At 49.4% G+C, this 19,405-nt stretch overlaps 1 protein-coding gene across 1 annotated transcript; it reads right to left on the reverse strand.

Annotated features, from left to right (window-relative positions):
• Positions 1–14,584: 14,584 nt before the first annotated feature.
• On the reverse strand, positions 14,585–18,769 carry LOC135389736 (uncharacterized protein K02A2.6-like). The gene has a single exon (XM_064619767.1). The coding sequence runs from the start codon at positions 18,767–18,769 to the stop codon at positions 14,585–14,587; it is 4,185 nt and encodes a 1,394-aa protein (XP_064475837.1).
• Positions 18,770–19,405: the final 636 nt, after the last annotated feature.

Below are 19,405 nucleotides of genomic sequence, written 5' to 3' on the forward strand. Positions count from 1 at the left end.
GCAGTGCTGTACCCGCTGCCAAAACGAAGTAACGGAATACCGCTACCCAACAAAAAAAGTAGCGCAATACTAACGTCGCTACAAATTTGAAAATGTCGCGCGATACCGCTACCAAATAAAAATAACGTACTATTCCGCTACTTTCCTTCTATAGTACATCTATGGGCGGCAACTTACCGTAGGTAACTCGTTGACGAATGTGTCTAAAGACGTGAAATATTTATGTTCCCTCACAAAGCCAGCATACAGGATAACGATTTATTTATTTATTTATTTGAGTACCCTCAGGGCTTTACAGCATTAAAGAGGGGAGCAGGATAATACAAAGCGTGTAAACACTAGTGGAATAGAACAAGTTCAATAAAAAAACAATATTAACAATAATACTGAATGAACAAATATCATCACCACTCCACTGGAAACACGGTATGCAGGTTATGTTACATTAAAGTGATCAAACAGCGATTTTCTAAACTGTGCGCTATCAGTGATGTAGGTGATATGACTAGGAAGGTGGTTCCATTGTTGTGATGTCTTGGGTACAAATGAGTCAAAATAGGTTTTCTTAGCGCAAAAGGAGACGCTGACCTTTTGTCGATGATCCACTCTCGATGATATGTACGATGGACTTGTAAATAATAAACGTTTTAAAGCCTCATTGTGATAATATATTTTTTGGAACAAACACAGACGAGCTATTTGACGGGGATGTGATAAGGGGGATAGATTAAGGGTTGACTTCATCAGGGTCACACTGGCTGTGCGAGTATAGTTACCGAGAATAAAACGAGTAGCACGGCTTTGCACTCTTTCCAGTTGATCTATGAGCGATGATTGTCCAGGGTCCCACACAGAGGCGGCATATTCCAGTTTCGGAAGTACTAATGTTCGATAAAGTGTGAGTTTTATGTTAAGTGGTGCGAGGCTGAAATTACGTCTAATGTAGCCCAAAGTTCGTGTGGCGTTATTAGTAATGTATTCGATGTGGTGGCCTCATGACAGGTTAGTTGATACATACACGCCTAAGTATTTGTAAGAGAAAACCCTTTCTACTTCGATGTTGCCGATTGTGTACGACGGACAAGTGTTATTACTACGAGCAACCCTGAGGTGCTTACATTTTTCTCAATTTATTTCCATGTGCCAAGTAGAGCACCAGCTTGATAATTTATGAAGATCGGATTGTAGGCAGAGAGAGTCAGAGGCGCTAGTTATTTCCTGGTATATTACACAGTCATCGGCGTAGAGGCGAAAGGAGCAGGAAAACGATTTAGGAAGGTCGTTAATGTAGATGAGAAAGAGCAAAAGACCGAGCACAGACCCTTGTGGTACACCAGATAAAACAGGAACGCAGTTAGATGTGGCATTGTTAGCGATAACGTACTGGTGGCGGTTCGTTAAGAAACCCCGAATCCAGGCCAGGACATTGCTATCAATGTTGAGTGTGCTTAGCTTGTGGAGGAGGGTAGCAGCTCCCATCCTCCAAACGCCCATTTCCACCGACTTCCCAAATCAACCAAAAGCTCATTTCCTCCGAAAAAATATTCGGAGCTTCTGGGCTTTCAGTTAATCAGGGCATGCGGGTGGTGGTGACCCATGTCCCCCAAATGCTCTTTTCATCCGAGCGCCCAGAACCACCGAAAGCGGGATACTTGAAAGGACACGCTTCCCCAGTTTAACAGGGAAAGGAGGAAGGGTGAGCGGTTCTTAAGTGTGCGGGAATCCAATGTACAGCTCGAAGCAGAGTTAACTGGAACGCCACTTCGACCGGCGGAGATAAAGTCGGGGAGAGAGCAACTAGCGGCTCTTACGAGAAATAAAGGAAAAACAGCGTTTCGACTGCTCCACTGTTGCTGCTGGGGCGTCCGCCTTGCCATGAGCTGTTGTCTCAGCATTACCCTCAGCTGTGGTTATCATCGCGATGTTTGTTTGTGTTTGCGGAGATTATGTGAAGGTGTATGTCGGCTGAATCGCAGGGATGCGATGACTCTATCTCATTGATACACGCGAAGGTGGTCGCGTTCGCTCAGTGGGGCATTTTGAAATTTGTGATGAAACAAATCAGGATGCACGGAGTCTAGAGGCAAATTTATTGGATTTGGTGTCCACCTTTGTGTGTTAATGAGATAACAGCATCACATCCGAGTGATATCGGTCAGCATACACCTTTACATAATCGCCTCAAACCCAAACAAACGTCGCGATGATAACCACAGTTGATGGTAATGCCGAGTCCACAACTCTAGCCAAGGCGGACACCCTCGCAGCATAATGGCGAATCCGGGTGGTCATTTCGTGGCAACTTTTTTTCCAGATCCATAACAGTGATGTTCGCTTGGTCGAAACAAAGCAATCTCGCACGTTCGCGTGGCGCTTTCCGAGTGCACAGAATGTGCCAGCTAGCACTTTTTTCGCGCGGTCTCGATACGATCGAGCAGCGGATTAACCAACTATACCCGGTGTCGTCAAATCCGCACTGCAACGGTGACGAGTGCCCTCATTGGCCCGTACGTCGAAGTTCACGTAATTTAGCAGACGACGGAACCCGAAGACTGGCGACCGCGATGCCCCTAGCTTGATCCAAGTGTACGAACTCTGCCCTGATTCAAAAGGGGTGAGGCGAGCATGATCCTGATTTTGAACCCTCTAGATCCCTGGCACTCATGTTCGGGTAGCAACTGTCACGTGATCCAGCTCGGGAGCCGACCTAGCAATTTCCGAGTGCTAGGCAGTGTTGCCCTAAAATGACCACCAGAATTCGCCATAAGTAGGACAGTCGAAACACTATTTCCCTGTATTTCTCCTAAGCGACGCTAGGGTCGCTTCTTCCCGATTCGGCTGTCGAAGTCGCGTTCCAGTCAAGTCTGCCTCGAGCTGTACTTCCTGCAACTCACCAGAGAGAGTCAGGTGACCCTAGCCGTCACGGTCTCTGGGTGCTGCTCATCCAGTGCTCGAAATGTTCTGTAACGTGATGTATGCGGTCCGCTGACTTCTACAGCTTCTTTTGTTCCCATGCTTAATAATTCTCCTTAGAGATCTAGCATATGGATCTCCGCGAGATGTAACAGATATGACTGCTATAAAAAGGAAAGCTGATGCACGGAATCTATATTAAAGAAGCCTGAGCTTGGGTGGGCAGAAATGACACGACACTCGGTGTGTACAAATGAGATCGCGTTCAAGAAGTGGTCTGAGCAGACAGATATTTCGAAAATGAATTTTATTCGCATGCACGTTGCTCACCGGAGAAGCACTATCTTCGGAAGCTCATGGAGGTCCGCGTCATGAGACACGAAAAAAGAACATGGTGGGAATGGTATGTCCCGTGGCTGGAACATGTATAGCGGAAAACACACAAACCTCAAGCGCCTTCTGATGAGATTGACAGTTCAGACGATATGTTGGTTTCATGCATTCATACTGCTTGCAAGCTTTTTCTAGGGATTGTTACAGACGGTTAATATAGTGTTTTCTGAACGTCTGAACTGGATTAACAGAATGCACTAAAGAAAAGTGAAGGAGGAGGCCCTTTTTGTAACCTCTTTCGGGACCTGTGCCGTGGGCGCTTTGTTACTATTCGTTTTCCACTATCATGACCTACACAGTGCCTGGACTCCAGTTACTCATATAGAAAATATCTCTCTATTCGGATCGGATCACTTCTTGAACGCGATCGACATCAACAATATCTTTCCTTGGCAAACTTCACCTCTGAGTCAGTTGCAGGAAGTACATTGGATTCCCGCACACCCAAGAACCGCTCACCCTTCCTCCTCTCCCTGACAAACGGGGGAAGCGTGTCCTTTCAAGTATCCCGCTTTCGATGGTTCTGGGCGCTCGGATGAAAAGAGCACTTGGGGGATACGGGTCACTGCCACCCGCGGGCCCAGATCAACCGAAAGCCCAGAACCTCCAAACATTTTTTTCGGATGAAACGAGCTTTTGGTTGATTTGGGACATAGGTGGAAATGGGCATTCAAAGACAGAATGAAGGTCGTTGAGAAAAGAAACCAGTTGCGTTTCGCATGAATAATGCTTTCTAAACCCGTGTTGCCCTTGGTGGAAACACAGTGTTTGATAGGAAGGGATGGCTCTTCTGTGGAGCTAGTTTCTTTCAAGTTATTACAGGCAGTGAGAGCTGCTGAGGCGTATGTCCGTCACCGTCACGAAAGTGTGTCGCTGCTTTGTACTCTCGGAGCGGGTTGGAAATTTTTGGTGCATATACTACCGCGATCCCAAAGAAGGCTCGTGAGGAATGGTAGTTCCGTTCAGTAAGACGGGCATAGCACCTGTTCTTCGTTTTTTGGGCGATGCGGTGTTGTTTGTGTAGTCCTATGCAACGCGGATCAATAAGAAGGCCTGTAGAAATGAAAATGCAAAAATCAGGGAGAACTAATATCAGTGGTGGATGTTAAACATATTACGCGGACTCCCCGTTGGCGCTATCACGAAAATGTTGGCGCAATATGGGCAGCCCATATTGGTCCAATGTGGAGCCTGGTTGCACTCCCCATATTGGCAGCCCATACTGGAACAATATTGGTAATCTTGGCGGCCCATATGGGTCCAATATTGGCGTGCTGCTTGGGAGTGACAGGAGGGGCACCAAGCAGGCTTTCTGTATCCTTGTGGCATTGACGAGGCCGTGGTGTCTGTTCCCTTTTTCTACTTATTTGGCGGGCCATACGCAAAATGCATACTTGTGTTTTGCCCGCAACCTACTAGATTATAACGACCATGTTATATGGACCCCTTCCGGGCTCCACGTTTGGAAGCTAGCGGTGGCGCTACTCATCGGCCCGGTTATTGCCTCCTTAATTTCTACAGTACTTTGTACTTTACCTTACCTTAGTATTTTTGCACAAGCGGTGGACGTCCCACAAGAGAACTTTCTAAAGTTGATTATCATCATCGTCTACGCGTTTTCTTAGGAGCCGTTGCTGTCGTCTGCGACGTCCTCTTCTGCGCGTTCAAAATCCAAATTTCCATTATCCAATCGTAATGTACATCTCGCGTGCTAATAAGTATAGCGCCCCTAGCGGATCGTGCGTGCGGGCTCCTCATATGGGTTGCCGATTATGACATGGCCGCTATAATCAAGTAGGTCGTGGTTTTGCCTTAATTTCGTAAAGTGGAGGCGCTCTGCTAATGCACCGTCACATATCACCGTCAAATGCATGCCGAGGAAGTGTATCAGCTTCTGCCCTGTTTTTAGCAGCTCTGGACGAGAGGGCGTGTTGGATGGCCATTGTTGCAGCTTCTTGGTAATTTTCCGTTACGATAATGTGGTACAGTGTGAAACAAAGATGCGTTGTTGTTGCGTGAAAACGTGTCTTCTCTTTCAAAAGAGAAAAAAAAAGGCCCACCAAATTACGTCCGTGTTGCAAGCTTCATCAACCCGCTCATTTCAACGCATTGACGTAGCTTTTAGATCAACAACAAACATTTTTTTCTTGTATGAACATACTGTGTCGTCAGGAACGGGAATGAGGCTCCCCCGAACGAGCATAAAGAGACGAAAATAGAACGAAAGAGACGACACAGTGTGTCGTCCCTCTGTGTGCGCTTAGATGCGCTTATCAGGATGCTTAGAATCACCCGATCCAACTTGTCAAAATATATCAAACACACCACAGTGTTCTCGTTCACCAATTGTGCTCGGAACATGCAGTTCATTTCAATTGTCCGATCATGGCACAGGTATCTTACTTACGTTTCACCAAACAGCGCACCGTGTTGCGGTTGCCGTGCGTGAAGGCCATGTCGTGTTCAACGGCATCTGGTACGAAATCAGTATCCAGCAGTTGTTGCTTGGTGATCGTCTGAAGCGTATCCGTGTTTCTGAAGGCGCCCGACATGTCGACAAGCCGACAGGCGACCGACCCGATACCGGAACACTTTCATCGCCATGTAGAAAACGTGCAACAGTGTTGCCTCTCTCTATCTCTGCGTGTAATCTCACTGATGACATGAAAGTCGTCGGTTTCGCATGGGGCTTAATGCGTCTCTCTTTACCTAGGTAAATTTGGGGGAAGGTCGATTCCTCTACATGCTCATCGTACAGGGTGCTGGCTCTCTGCCCGGTGCCACTAGGAGGTTCTACTCCTCGTCCGAAATGAATGTGTGCTGATAAAGGGTCGTAGCAGTGTCCACTTGCACCGGTCGGACATGTCGATAGTTTCCTTATCCATCTCTGTGTCGGCGTCTGAGACGTGAACTACAGACTTGCAGGCTAGAAATTATAGCCAAGACCAAAGCTCATACTCCTCTACTGCACCAACGAGACAGGTTGATTTAGCCATCATGCGCCGCTGCAAGTGTACATTTAGCTCCCTATCTTGTTCGATGTTTCGTGGCAACAAAGTGACCGTCTCGTCCACATCTATACACATACATTAAGGATCAGCCCTCGATACTGTATTGCCCCTCACCCTCCATCAAGCCCCTGATTTGCATGAATGGAATACGAGGTGATACACGCATCTCGCTCACGCTGTTCAGTGGCGGGAGATCAGGCGCTTTTATCGGGTACCTGTATACGTTCGATGCAGACAGGTGTGGCAGGTGCCACGTGCGGACCGACTGGAGACACGATGCGCACAGTGGAAGGTGGTGTGGTCTAGTCGAAGCAGGGCATTGCAGGTGAATGGTAACGCTGTGAGATCATTCTTGAACCACAAGCGATCGTACGACTGTACCCAAATGGGTTCTCCCTGAATTGCCAGGTGAAGTCTTTCGTCGTTCCTTCGGCTTTTGCTTGCCCCTGACGCCTCTTCGGCTCCGCACCGGCGGTAGGTACTGGAGGGTATTGCCGCTGAGTCCGCCTTGCCTCAGCTTCGCCGGCACGCACGTTGGCATGCGAACATCACACTTTCTTGTTAATGGCTTCGGCTGCACGAGGAGATGGGTGTTCGCGAGCTCTGCGCTTCCGTTCGCTTTCTGGTGCCCGTCGCAAAGATTGTGCGTTAGCAGGACCCGGTATCTCCATTGCGTCTGAAGCAGAATCACTAGCTGTCTTCGACTGGGCTGCAGTTCTTGAACTGGTGCAAGTAGTGCAACTTCTGCCGTTCGATTCGCCCCCCCTCCCCCCTCCCCTCCCGAAGGTGTACTACACTTTCTCATTCGATTCAAAAAACGTGCCGCAGTAGTGCAGGAAAACGTTGCACCTCCTAATACTTCCGTGCAGTGTTCTGTGCAACTCAGTAGCAGACGACAACATGGAGGATGCGTAAAATAAAGCACTGAAAAGGGAGTTGTAACTTCACCTTCTTTTTTTTAAATTTCAGTATCCCTATTGTATTTTTTTAACCCTCTTGATGGACTTCCCTGTTTTCGCTTTTCCGCGTTAATTCATAATCCGGTTTCTTAGTGTACTTGAAGCTTCAAGTGTGTCGTCTGCCTATTTTGTCACCAAAGCAAACGGTTTGCCATCACGGAATTCACCGCTGAAGTTGACGGAATGTTAAAACCTCTTTGGCCTGCGCTCGACGACGATGGAAATGATATTTTCCAACACGGCACCTGCAACGTTCTCATAATACAGCGGCACTTGGTTCCTGTCCAACTTGGTTCCTGTCCTTGTTCCGCAACTCGCACAACACCAGTCGACGTCGTCTTCGTCTACCTCCTCCTCACTACTAGAGTGGCCGGGCAAAGAGTCGCTCCTTGTCGAAATATTGTCGAAATCAACGGAACGGCGCGCAGTAGACGACAGACTGCACGGAGCCAACTCTCTTATTCGATTCAGCTTTGGTGGAACCTGAACTGGGGCTGCACAGACGTACATTTCCGCTCGCTCGTCTTACACTCGCGCTCTGCACTTTTTTTCTGAATCGAAGACACTAATGGCGTATTCCATTAGCAGAGCTGGGTCAAATTTTTGTCCCTGGAAGGGACAAACCTTGTTCCATTGGCAGGACCGTGCCAGACGCTGAATATTTCATTGGCGGAGCAAAGGCAAAAAGTTTGCTCGAAAGAGCAATAGTTTTTGAGTCACGAGACTAAAGCTAACCCGGGAAAGCACGGGATCACGCGCCATGCGCCGCGCGCTTCGTACCTCGAACGATTGTTAGCATTCCATTGGGCGCGTTAAGCAGACTCCCGAGCGCCATAACCCGGGTTTTCAGGGGAACGTACCCTTGGTGTCTCTACTTAATGGTGTTTGTGAGCCTATCCGGAAGCCGAGCGCCAGAGCCGCTGAGCGCGCGCCGCCTATCGAGCTTTCTTTTGTCGTCTGCTTTTAAAGGACAACGGAAACGAAATTTGTCCATTGCAAAAAGGGGACCGAACAAGGTGTAAATATTATGTAAAATTATGGTGCCACTAGTATTTTGCAAGTACGCTGTGCGGATGGCCATATTTCTGACGATTACGAGAGCGCTGGGCCGCCCACCCAACACGATCGCCCATGGAGCGCGCCAAGCACTGCGGGAAAATCTGAGGAGCGCGTGACGTCAAATATCTCTCGCGCTCCTTGTGCGGCTGCCCGGCACAAGCACGGCGAATTCTGAATAACGCCTGAAGATGTTTGATTCGGAGATCTCGTGGAAGTCTGAAGACAATATATCCTATGAGAGATGGGTTCGTACATGCTTCTTCGTCTCCGTTCTTTCCCCGTAGCAGGAATTAGACGTACGCCGAAACACCAAATGGAATGAAGCGAAATGAAAGTCAGGAACTCCAACAGGAGAGCCAACGTGCGTCACTTCCGTGGTCTGCTACGGCGGCGCGGCGACGCTCACCAGGGGCTCAGAGTGCTCCACGGCCGAATTTTATATCGCGATTGTGGCGGCGTTTCAACTAATATACGCAAATCTAAGTCGAATTCCGGATTGTTTTGGTACACATCGCAATATGAGGCAAATAGCTTTGCAGCCTATTTTCGTTTCCGTCGTCCTTTAAGTAAACATAGCAGTATACCATAGCAGTCCTCTATAATCGTATAACTATTTACCGCTGACATCCGATGATTCCGGAACACAAAGAGCATGGGCGGTTGCAACGTGTTCCAACGGTTGCGCCATTTCGAAAGGCAGTACACCGGAACTTGCGTCACGCTCCGGAATTGGCCTCGCTTTTCCCCAGCGTTCTCCGGCTCCCCGGCTCCGAAGAAGGGCTGCGCAGGGCGCACCCGGGAACGTGCACCGGAAGTCACTTTGGAGGTGTTAAGTGATCCCCTGAAAGAGGGAATGTTCCCGGAGCACGAACCCGTGTGACCCCGCCGGAAGCAGGCACTCAAACCCCACCCAGCGCTGGGCTAAATCTGCTCTCCCAATGGAATACGCCATTACTAACAGAGTTTTCGGTAAACTTTTTCCTCGACGTACTCACACTGTCCTCCTCGTTGTCGTCACTAATATGCTGCATTTCCTTCAAATGTAGCGCCGTATACAAAGTGCCCTCTACACCGAACGTGACAAACCACTGAATTACTATGAAAAATAAGGTAAATGTCCTTCCTTCTGAAGACGCCGACGTCGCGATCTCGGGAAAGGAGGCGCTAACAGCTATTGCTCTTAAATGTTAAAAATGTCGCTGTTAATATGTCAAAACAAGGGGGGAGGAGGGAGAGTCCTTGCGTGACGGTGACGAGACGTAATGTGTTCAGAGCGGGAATGCTGTGTGAGAAAAGCCAGTGCCTGCTCGGGAGGAGTGTAACAGAGTAATTACATAGGGATGGGCCAACCGAATCCTCGAATCCTAAGAAGAGATTCGGCATTCGGGAATTCGAATTCCAGTTCTCAACACGGCGAACCGGATCATTTGAATCCACCAACGACCTTTGTTTGTTCCTTTTTAAATGTGGCGCTTCCGGAGTCCGCCGAGAGCCTGATTGGCCTCTGCGGACATCTTCAGCTTCAATTAAAAGGGTTCCCGCATTAACTTGTAGCGGCCAACTTCACTATCATTGTCATCGCTTGTGGCCCCGCGAGTTCTTACCTCGAGCGTAGGTGTCGAGCGCACCCGCAGTTCATTAAAACATTATTCTTCCCTCGGCCATCACTTGTATCGGACCTCGTTTATTGTAGCGCAGCTACAAGTTGGTGACCCGTACGTGGCCCTCCGGTACATGGCAAGCGCTACTTACTAACATGTATCGACCGCTTCACTCGCTGGCCGGAAGCCATACCACTCGCCGACATAACTGCAGAGTCCGTAGCCTCAGCCCTCCTCTCTGGCTGGATTTCTCGGTGTGGCGTGCCGTCCTCCATAACAACAGACCGAGGCTGACAAATCGACTGCCACCTCTTCAGGGAGCTCTGCCACCTCCTACGCCACCTCCACCTGGTACCTGCCACCTCCTCCTGGTACGTATGTGCTCGGCACCAAGCACGTACGTACCACCGCCTACCATCCCGTCGCCAATGGTATCATTGAACGTCTGCACAGGCAACTCAAGGCAGCCCTCTGTGTCGCGAACGATACGCGACCCTGGCGGAATAGTCTTCCCCTTGTGCTCCTAGGCATCCGCTCGTCCCCGAAGACTGACCTGCGCTGCTCTTCAGCCGACCTCGTGTACGGCTCGCCCCTACGACTGCCCGGAGCTTTCTTCACACCAGTCGACTGCTGTGCACGACCCCTCCTCTTACCTCGACCGCCTACGTTCGATATTCCGCGACATGGTCGCAACACCTCCTCGGACCCTTCGCCGTTCCCGCATAATCTTCTGTAGCTCTGACCTGGACACAATAACACATGTTTTCGTTCGACGTGACACCCTTCGCGCACCCATCCAGCCACCATATGATGGTCCCTTTAAGGTACCTCACCGTGCCGACAAATTCTTCGAGGTGCAGCTGCCGCGCGGTCCCGACACCATTACCTTGGACCGGCTCAAGCCCGCCCACCTCGCGGACATCGACGCACCCCCGCCTCCCACAACCCACCTTCCCTCCCCTGCTGCACTACCCATTGCCCGACGCGCGCGTCCGCCAACACGCCACGTTCGCCGGACTTCACCTCTCGTTCAACCCTCCGCAACCAGGAATACAGGACAGTCCCTTCGCCGCAGGGGGGAACCTTTGTAGCGGCCAACTTCACTATCATTGCCATCACTTGTGGCCCCGCGAGTTCTTACCTCGAGCGTAGGTGTCGAGCGCACCCGCAGTTCATTAAAACATTCTTCCCTCGGCCATCCCTTGTGTCGGACCTCGTTTATTGTAGCGCAGCTACAAACTCTTAGCCTTAAACGCCTTAGCCCACTCGGCCATGCTGCCGGTCTGTAGACGATGAACAACATGTTAAATAAATTACATTTAGGAAGAACTATATGGGTATGTTTTCTCAGGTAAGTGAATTATTATTTAATTTGTGTTTCATTAAACAAATATATCATTCTGCTTCGAAACACATTTCAGTAGAAGTGATTTTTTCTGGCTTTTTAAAACATTTTAAAGAAAGGATTCGAAATATTTGAGATTCGTGGATTCCGTGGAATCGCAGAACCTTCCGCGGAGACGGAACACAGGCCTCAAAACGCCCAGTTGTGTAGACTTCCATTGAACGATAGCAGTTGAAGAAAGGGCACCAGTGTACCAGTGTAACACAGAATACATAATGGGAGGAGAGAAAACGTGAAACGGAACTGATGAGGGAGAACGATTTCGTTACAAAAGTCTGTTAAGAAAAAAAATGCATGCTATGAAAAATAGAACATCAGTCGAGACGACCTTCCAGGAATAGAAGCATATATTATATTAGAACAGTATAGTGCAGGAGCATGCTGCAGTCGCTTTGTGCGTGTGTGTGGCTTACCAGAACCGAACCCGATTCGACTCAGTTCGCTCGTGCCGCGACTGATCCCGTAATACCTAGAATACGCTTTTAGCAGATATCGTACACGGCGTACGGCCACCGAAGTGCATATGGGTGAATACGTGAAAATGAATACGTGAAAACGTTTTACGTGAATACGTAAAAGTTTATTAGCTTAAATAAAACGGCGTGGCGATATTGCATTTTATCGGCAGCTACCTACGCGCTGCACACAAGAGCCATCATGTTCCGCATTTTTTTTTCTGTTTTTTTTTTACGACTTCCGCACCGCTTTCCCACACGGTGCCACCAAGAGTTCATAGTTAACTTTTCATAGTTAATTAGTAATGGAATGAAATAACCTATGGTTTGGTGCCATCATAGTTAAATTACCTGTGATTATGACCCTCGTGACGTCAAAGATAGTTTTGGGTGTTACATAAAGCGACGTTACATTCACAATAACCGAAGCGGACGCGAAACATGCGGAGGCGGTGGTATTAGTGAGTTTTAGTGCATCGACAGAATGCCGTAAATGCAGGCTAGCTGGTGGATAAATTCCATGATAAGGCAAGCCTGAGCGATGGGCAAGACACGTAAACAAACACAAACACGAAGGTTCAAGTGTGAGCCTTCGTGTTTAGTGCATCGTACACTATCGCCTTTGAGTATTTTCGAATCCGCCCACAAAGGGGGCCATACGAAGCGACAGGCTAGAATGGCACTGTACATAGCTAGAAGCCGACTGCTTGTGTCATATGGCACATAATGCGTCTTCCGAAGATGGCAGCGGCAATCTGAGGGACGTATCGTACGTCAAAAAAAAAAAAAAAAGAAATAATGTTGAGTCGAAGAAAAGACACTCATAGGCGCAAAATTAACTACTGAAGGGCCGCACAATGTGACTTGTGCTTTCCTTTCTTCGAAGCCCAGTCATTTCTCATAGAAACGAATTCGAGAACACTCTTACAATGGGCAAGAAAGCGAAGGAATTCTAACCGAGCGAGCGAAGCGCAGCCAGCTGCAGCTGCGATAATCACATTAGCGGTGCCCATTTTCTGGACCAGTGAGCATGGCCCAATTACATCTCAGGCTCGAAGCAGCCCCCGACGAGGGTCTCCGCTTCCCGGCGTCTTCGGAACGTTGCACGCGAGTGCCATTTGTCCATGTCCAAAGAAACGACTTCTTCTGTCCAGCGCTGTAGCAACAGGTTTCTTAAATTATTGATCAGCGCGTTCACTCTTACCGTGCAAAGAAATTGTACTGTTCCACCCAACATTTTGTGCTCCACAAAAACTGCACTGTAAAAAGTAGCAACTACAGGCGCAACTTCGTTCTCACATGTCGTGTCCTATACATTCCAATGCGTCCAATACGTTCAGACACGTTCGAGCTCTTTCGTAATGCGTTTGACTTCTAAACATGGGCGTTCCCAGGATTTTTTCCAGGGGGGGGGGTGGCAAGGTGCTTCCAGGGGGAGGGGCAAGCGTGCACGCTCCCCCCCCCCCACACCTACCACCTCTTTTTCTGGAGGCTGACGTTGCGAGTGTTCAAACTGACGTTGTGTGTGACTGTGCGGGTGTTCAAAGGTTCCTATTATGATATCTTAGAATGATCATTACGACCTATGACTAAAGAGCGCACTATTTTCACAAGCGACCTTGGGGCTCCAGTAGAGGCACGGCCTCCCTTGTCCCTCTCTCGGTACGCCCATGCTTCGAAACGAAGGGGTCCTGGATAAGACATCGCTCGACAGAGCTCATGCATATTCCTACATCGTGACTGTGAACTAGCTCCTGTGTGTGTATGATACCGTGCAGCACTGGTGCAATTCGAAGTGGCATTGTAGACGTACTCAGTATACTAACTAGGTCTGCATGTATCTAGCTAAGTTCCCACGGCAGGGCTAGCGCCCGCAGCGCAGCCTGTAACAGTAGAAAGGGACCCTACAGTCCACCGCAGGTCCGCTTTCCTGCGCTTGTCAAGCAGTTCCTTCTTGCGCGACTGGTGATGGTAGTGATTATAGTGATGGTGGTAGTGGTGATGATAAGGAACTGCTTGCCGTAGTCCGCAACGCTCAGCCGGGCAACGTCACGATACTCGCACGGGGGATCGTGCCTCCTGAGCCGGTTTTACAAGGAACTGTGCCGACTTTTGTCTTAAAGAGTCTAAGCAAAACCCAGCAGTGGTTGCGCGATTGGTGGTGGTGAAAGGGCTTGCCGTTGTCGGCCTCACAGGGGTGGGCAACGTCACGACTGACGCCCTGGGGGAATGTGCGTCCTGGACCGACTTCTAAGGAAACTGTGCCTGCCGGCATATGTCTGAAAGCGTCTGAGGCTGCGCGATTGACGATTACGAGACGATAGTGATCAACCAATCAAAGTAAAGAGAACGACGAGGGTCCGTTTGTTTTTCGACCGCGTTGTTTATTTTCCGTTGCGCTATCTACGTTCTAACCGTGCTACTCGCATGGTGTCCATGGCGGACGAAAATAAACGACTTTTTGCCTCGTAGTGCGCGTGCGGAAGTCTCGCTTGTCTTGCTTCTCGAGAGTACGGCGAACGTCCGGATGGACACTTTCGCAGTTCTCCGTTCGCTATTCCACGCTCCGGAAGCACCCGCCCACTTGACGGAACATTGCTTTACACAAGGCCAGTAAGCCTCAAGACTTCTGTCTACTGTTGTGTCCGCTCAGCCAGACATCCCATTCCAGAATCCTTTATTCATAGCGATCCTCATGGTGCTTCCTACACTCGCGCGCTATGGTCTCTGCGCGACACCACATTTCCCCCTCGCGACAAAACAACGATAACACACACAATAAACCCATTCAACAAAAACCCAAACGTTGAGGTCGCTTCCTCGTTCTTGAGCTACGTCTAAGCTGCACTTCCTGAGCAGGAACGTCCACCTTGTCCGTCTTCGTTTGCTGAGTCGTTCCGCTCGTGGTGGCAGAGTTTTGAGCAGGTTCGTCGTCAGCTTGCCTGGACTGGGCTGTGGCGGCCCCGGATCCAGATCCGTTGTCATCCGGCCAACTGGGGTCTGGAGAAGTCTGGTGAGGAGTTTCATCCGAAGGTACGTTCCAGTACATAGCCACTGGTGTTGGATCCGATCCGGAAGTAGGCCTTCGGAGTAGTCTTGGCAACGCTTCTTTCGGAACCTTAGAAAGCTTGCTGCTGTTCCAAATTCTGTTATCGTCTAGAAGGAACGAATTGTTGCTCCGTTTTTTGATGATCTTCCTCGGTTCGGAGTACCGGAGTTGACCTTTGTAGATGTGTCCAGGAAGCTTGACACGCACAAAGTCCCCTGGTTCGAGGTGTTGTTGCTTTGCGCTTCTTTTCTCATCAATGTAAGCTTTAAGACGGGCTTGTTTCTTCTCAATTCTCTCTCGGAGGCGACTAATTTCCGATGCTGGCTCGGTCAAAAATTTTCGTGTTGGAAAACCGATGGTATTTAGTCGTGTTCGTATGTCTCTTCCATGTAACAGAAAAGCTGGAGCTAGTCCCGTTGACGCGTGAGGTGTAGCACGATACACCCCGATGTATTCCAGTACGGCCTCTTTGATTGGACGGTTCTCTAACTGTGCCACTTGAACGAAACTTTTTAGTACCTTGTTGAACCTCTCGATCATACCATTTCCTTGTGGATGGTAGACTGAGGAGCGTATGTGGCGAATTCCTCGTTCTTGGAGAAAAGCACGAAACTCGTGGGAAATGAATTGGCAGCCGTTATCAGTCACAATTTCAACGGGATGACCTTCCCTGCTGAAGATTTGGCGAAGAAACCCGATAACAGTTGAAGTTGTGACTGTATTCGAAAAGCACACTTCGGGCCACCGACTATGGTAGTCTATCAAGGTGATCATGTACCGGCAGTTCTGTGGGGCCTTTTCAAAAGGACCAACAACGTCCATGCTGACTTTTTCCCAAGGTTCCTCTGGAAGTTTCACAGGAGTGAGTGGAGCAGGTGCCGTCTTCGCGGACTTGTCCGCTGTTTGGCATATGTCGCAGCCCCGGATAGCAGTTTCGACGTTGCTGTCCATCGCAGGCCACCAGTACAGTTGACGCAAGCGCTGCTTTGTACGCACTATGCCCGGATGTGCCTCATGCGCCAGACCAATTACCCTTGACACTAACGCAGGTGGCACAACAATCCTATCCCCTCGCAGCAGCAGTCCATCAACTTCTGACAGCTCCGTGCGAACCTTGAAGAACGGCACAGCGTTGTCTCGAAGAGCCGCTTTCGAAGGCCATTCTGTTCGTATGTAGCGCAGAACGTCCTGCATTACTGAGTCGGAAGTTGTCTCACGCTGGAGCTGCTCCTTTGAGATGCATTCTGTGACGATGCACACCACGTCGTCTTCGAAGGGCTCCTGTGCATGATATGGAAGTGGCAGTCGCGACAACGCGTCTGCAATCTCGTTATCTTTCCCTTTTTTGTAGACGACAGTGAAATTGTAACTCAGAAGCCGTGAGACCCATCGTGATATTCGAAGCGGTCGGTGTCCGGTGCCCTGAGTGCTTAACAACGTCTGAAGGGCTTGGTGATCAGTCTCTAATGTGAACGGACGACCCCAAAGGTATACATGCCAGTGTTCAACTGCCCAAATGCATGCGAGGGCCTCTCTTTCTCCAGCTGAGTATTTCCGTCCCTGGGGAGTTAACGCCCGGGATGCGAAGGATACCGTGCGGAAAATGCTGCCATCCCGCTGACGCAAAACAGCACCAAGCCCATAAGCGGATGCGTCGGTAGTGACGGTAACAGGTAATGCTGGCTCGAACATGCTGAGGGCTGAACATGTGGAGATGTGTCTTTTAACCTTCTCAAAACTTGCTTGAGCTCGTGGATTCCAGTGGAAAGCGTCTGCACCTCGCAGCAGTTCACGCAGAGGTTCCACCACATCTGCATAATTCTTTATGAATTTGGCGTAGTGGCCACTCATTCCCAGAAATGACCTCAGTGTACGTAAATCTGATGGTGCTGGGGCTTCTAAAATAGCTTTGACGTTGGTGTCGAGTGGAAACAGTTTTCCTTCCTTTACTGTGTGACCGATAAAAGAGAGCTCGCTGACGCCAAAAACGCACTTGTGATTTAACCGTAACCCTGCATCGGAGATCCGTTGCAAAACTGAACGTAGATTCTGTTCATGCTCTTCTTCATTCTTCCCAAATATGATGATATCGTCCAGATAGTGTAACGCCCCTGTACATCCTTTCAGCACATTAGCCAAAAGCTTCTGAAATGCAGATGGCGCGGAGGCCAGCCCGAAGCACAATCTCTTGTACCGGAATAGACCTTCGTGCGTTATAAACGCAGTGAGATCTCTACTCTCTTCGGCCAGTACGAGCTGGTGGTATGCTGCTGTTAAGTCCAACTTGGAAAATATCTTTGCACCGGATAACTTGTTCAGCAGCTCTTCCATATTCGGCAATGGGTAGCAATCTGGCACGACAGCTTTGTTTGGTGCCCGCAGATCTACGCATAGCCTGATCCGACCATCCTTTTTCTTGGCCACGACAAGTGGCGATACCCAGGGCGATGCATCAATAGCCTCAATGACGCCCATATCCAGCAGTTTCTTTAGTTCTTTAGACACATCGTCACGTATCTGTAGGGGTAGCCTTCGGAGTTTAGTAGTTGTAGGCTGCACGTCTGTCCGTACTTTGACTTTGTGTTCGTAGCCTTTGGCTAGGCCCAGCTCCGGTGAAAACAGGTTCGCAAACTCGCACTTTGCTATTCGCTCGCTGGCACCGGTTGTAACTGCTGTCTCCAGGCACTGTAAGAGTGCCCCGTCAATCCGCAAGTCTAGCGCAGCAACTGCGTCGAGCCCCAATAGTGTCGTTCCATGATGTACGACGTAAAAGAGAAGGGTCGCGCTACGTGTCTTGTACTTGACAGGTAGGATGACGCACCCTCGCACTGGGATCTCTTTCCTCGAATAGTCGTGAAGTTCGATTGACGCAGGCTGCAGGGTGAACTTCTCGGCGTATGTGGACTGATACACAACCGACGAAATTATGGAAACTGACGAACCCGTGTCTATTAAAAACGTGACGTCCTTTCCACCGGCTTCTGCTGTAATGTGGATAGCCTTTTTCGCAGATGATTGCACTTCCAATAGTATTGCAGGTTCTGTCCTGGACGGGTAATCCTCGTGATGTGCGCCTTCAGTTACGACTTCGCGAGTGGCACCACGTTGCTGCTTTTTTGCACCTCTGCATACGGCTCCGAAATGCCCAATTTTCTTGCACTTGAAACATTCTTTGTACCTGGCTTTGCATTCCTGCGAGTTCGCCAGATGGTACGGTGAACCACAACGAAAGCAAGTAGTTGCATTCTTCCCTTGAGCTTGGGGCTTGGGAGTTGCGGGCTTGCCAGCTGATCTCTTGAACGGCTTCTTGAACACTTTTTCAACCGCAGCTGTGTTCTCCTGCAAGATCCGCTGGGCTTCCTTGCGGCTCTGCTCAACATGACTCGCGATCTGTGTAGCCCTTTCCAAAGTAAGTGTTGATCCTTCCAGTAGAAGTCGCTCGCGTACTTGGGGTAGGAGGGCCTTGTCCACAAGTTGGTCCCGTAGCGTTTCGTCAAGCATGGTCCCGTAATTGCAGGTAATGGCGAGACCTCGAAGAGCAGTCACGTATTCCTCGATACTTTCGTCCGGCAGCTGAGAACGCTGACGGAATTTCCTGCGCTCCACCATAACGTTATAACTCTCGGCATACCGCTTTTCAAGTGTTGCCAAAGCTTCTTTATACACATTTACCGTGGCTGTGGTGGAGTCTCCGCTGCTTTGTTCCGACGGTACGGCAGGAACTGACAACGTGTAGAAAATTCTTTGTCCCTCTGTCCCAAGAGCATGAAGGAGCATTGCCTTTTGACGATCAGGCCTGTAGGATATTCCGTCGATGGCAAGCATATAATTATCGAACATCCGCCGCCATTGACTCCATGGAACGGGAGGCTTGCCTGGTCGCTCAAGAAACGGCGGCACAGCAGGAAGTCCGGGGCAGTTCATGACGTTTAGAAAGTAACGTTGGCGAATGAGTCCTCAATCCAAAAACATCTCGCAGAAGGTAGGTTCTCCCCGACGTCGCCAAAATGTTGTGTCCGCTCAGCCAGACATCCCATTCCAGAATCCTTTATTCATAGCGATCCTCATGGTGCTTCCTACACTCGCGCGCTATGGTCTCTGCGCGACACCACATCTACAAATGTTGTGCCGAACACAGTTGTTCTTTTTTTTTTCTATCCTAGAGCTCGCTACATGGCTTAGTATGCAGTGTTGCCACTTCAACGATTTTGTCGCTAAATTTGGCTACTTTTGGCTGCGCATAGTAGTTTCTCTCTCTTTTCTATCTTTTTTTTTTTTTCGCATAGTGAGATCAGAGACTTTTTTGTAACCTTCGGCGGCTTATTTATTGGGAGATTTCTGACACCACGAGCAGGACATTAGTTGCACCACCTTGAAATGCCCTGCGGGTGAAAGCACATGTTGACAAATTCCGTGGATGAAAATTTGTGAACTGAGAAAGAACAAGCGAACCCAACCAAAGAACGTACTGTACGTACTGCAGCTTCCGTGGCCTATATACTGCCTATGATGATGGCATACCATGTCGGGTCTGGGAGATGATCGGGGTTCGAATACGGG

Source organism: Ornithodoros turicata, chromosome 3 (genome assembly GCF_037126465.1).
Source record: "Ornithodoros turicata isolate Travis chromosome 3, ASM3712646v1, whole genome shotgun sequence".
Taxonomy (NCBI): Eukaryota; Metazoa; Arthropoda; class Arachnida; order Ixodida; family Argasidae; genus Ornithodoros; species Ornithodoros turicata.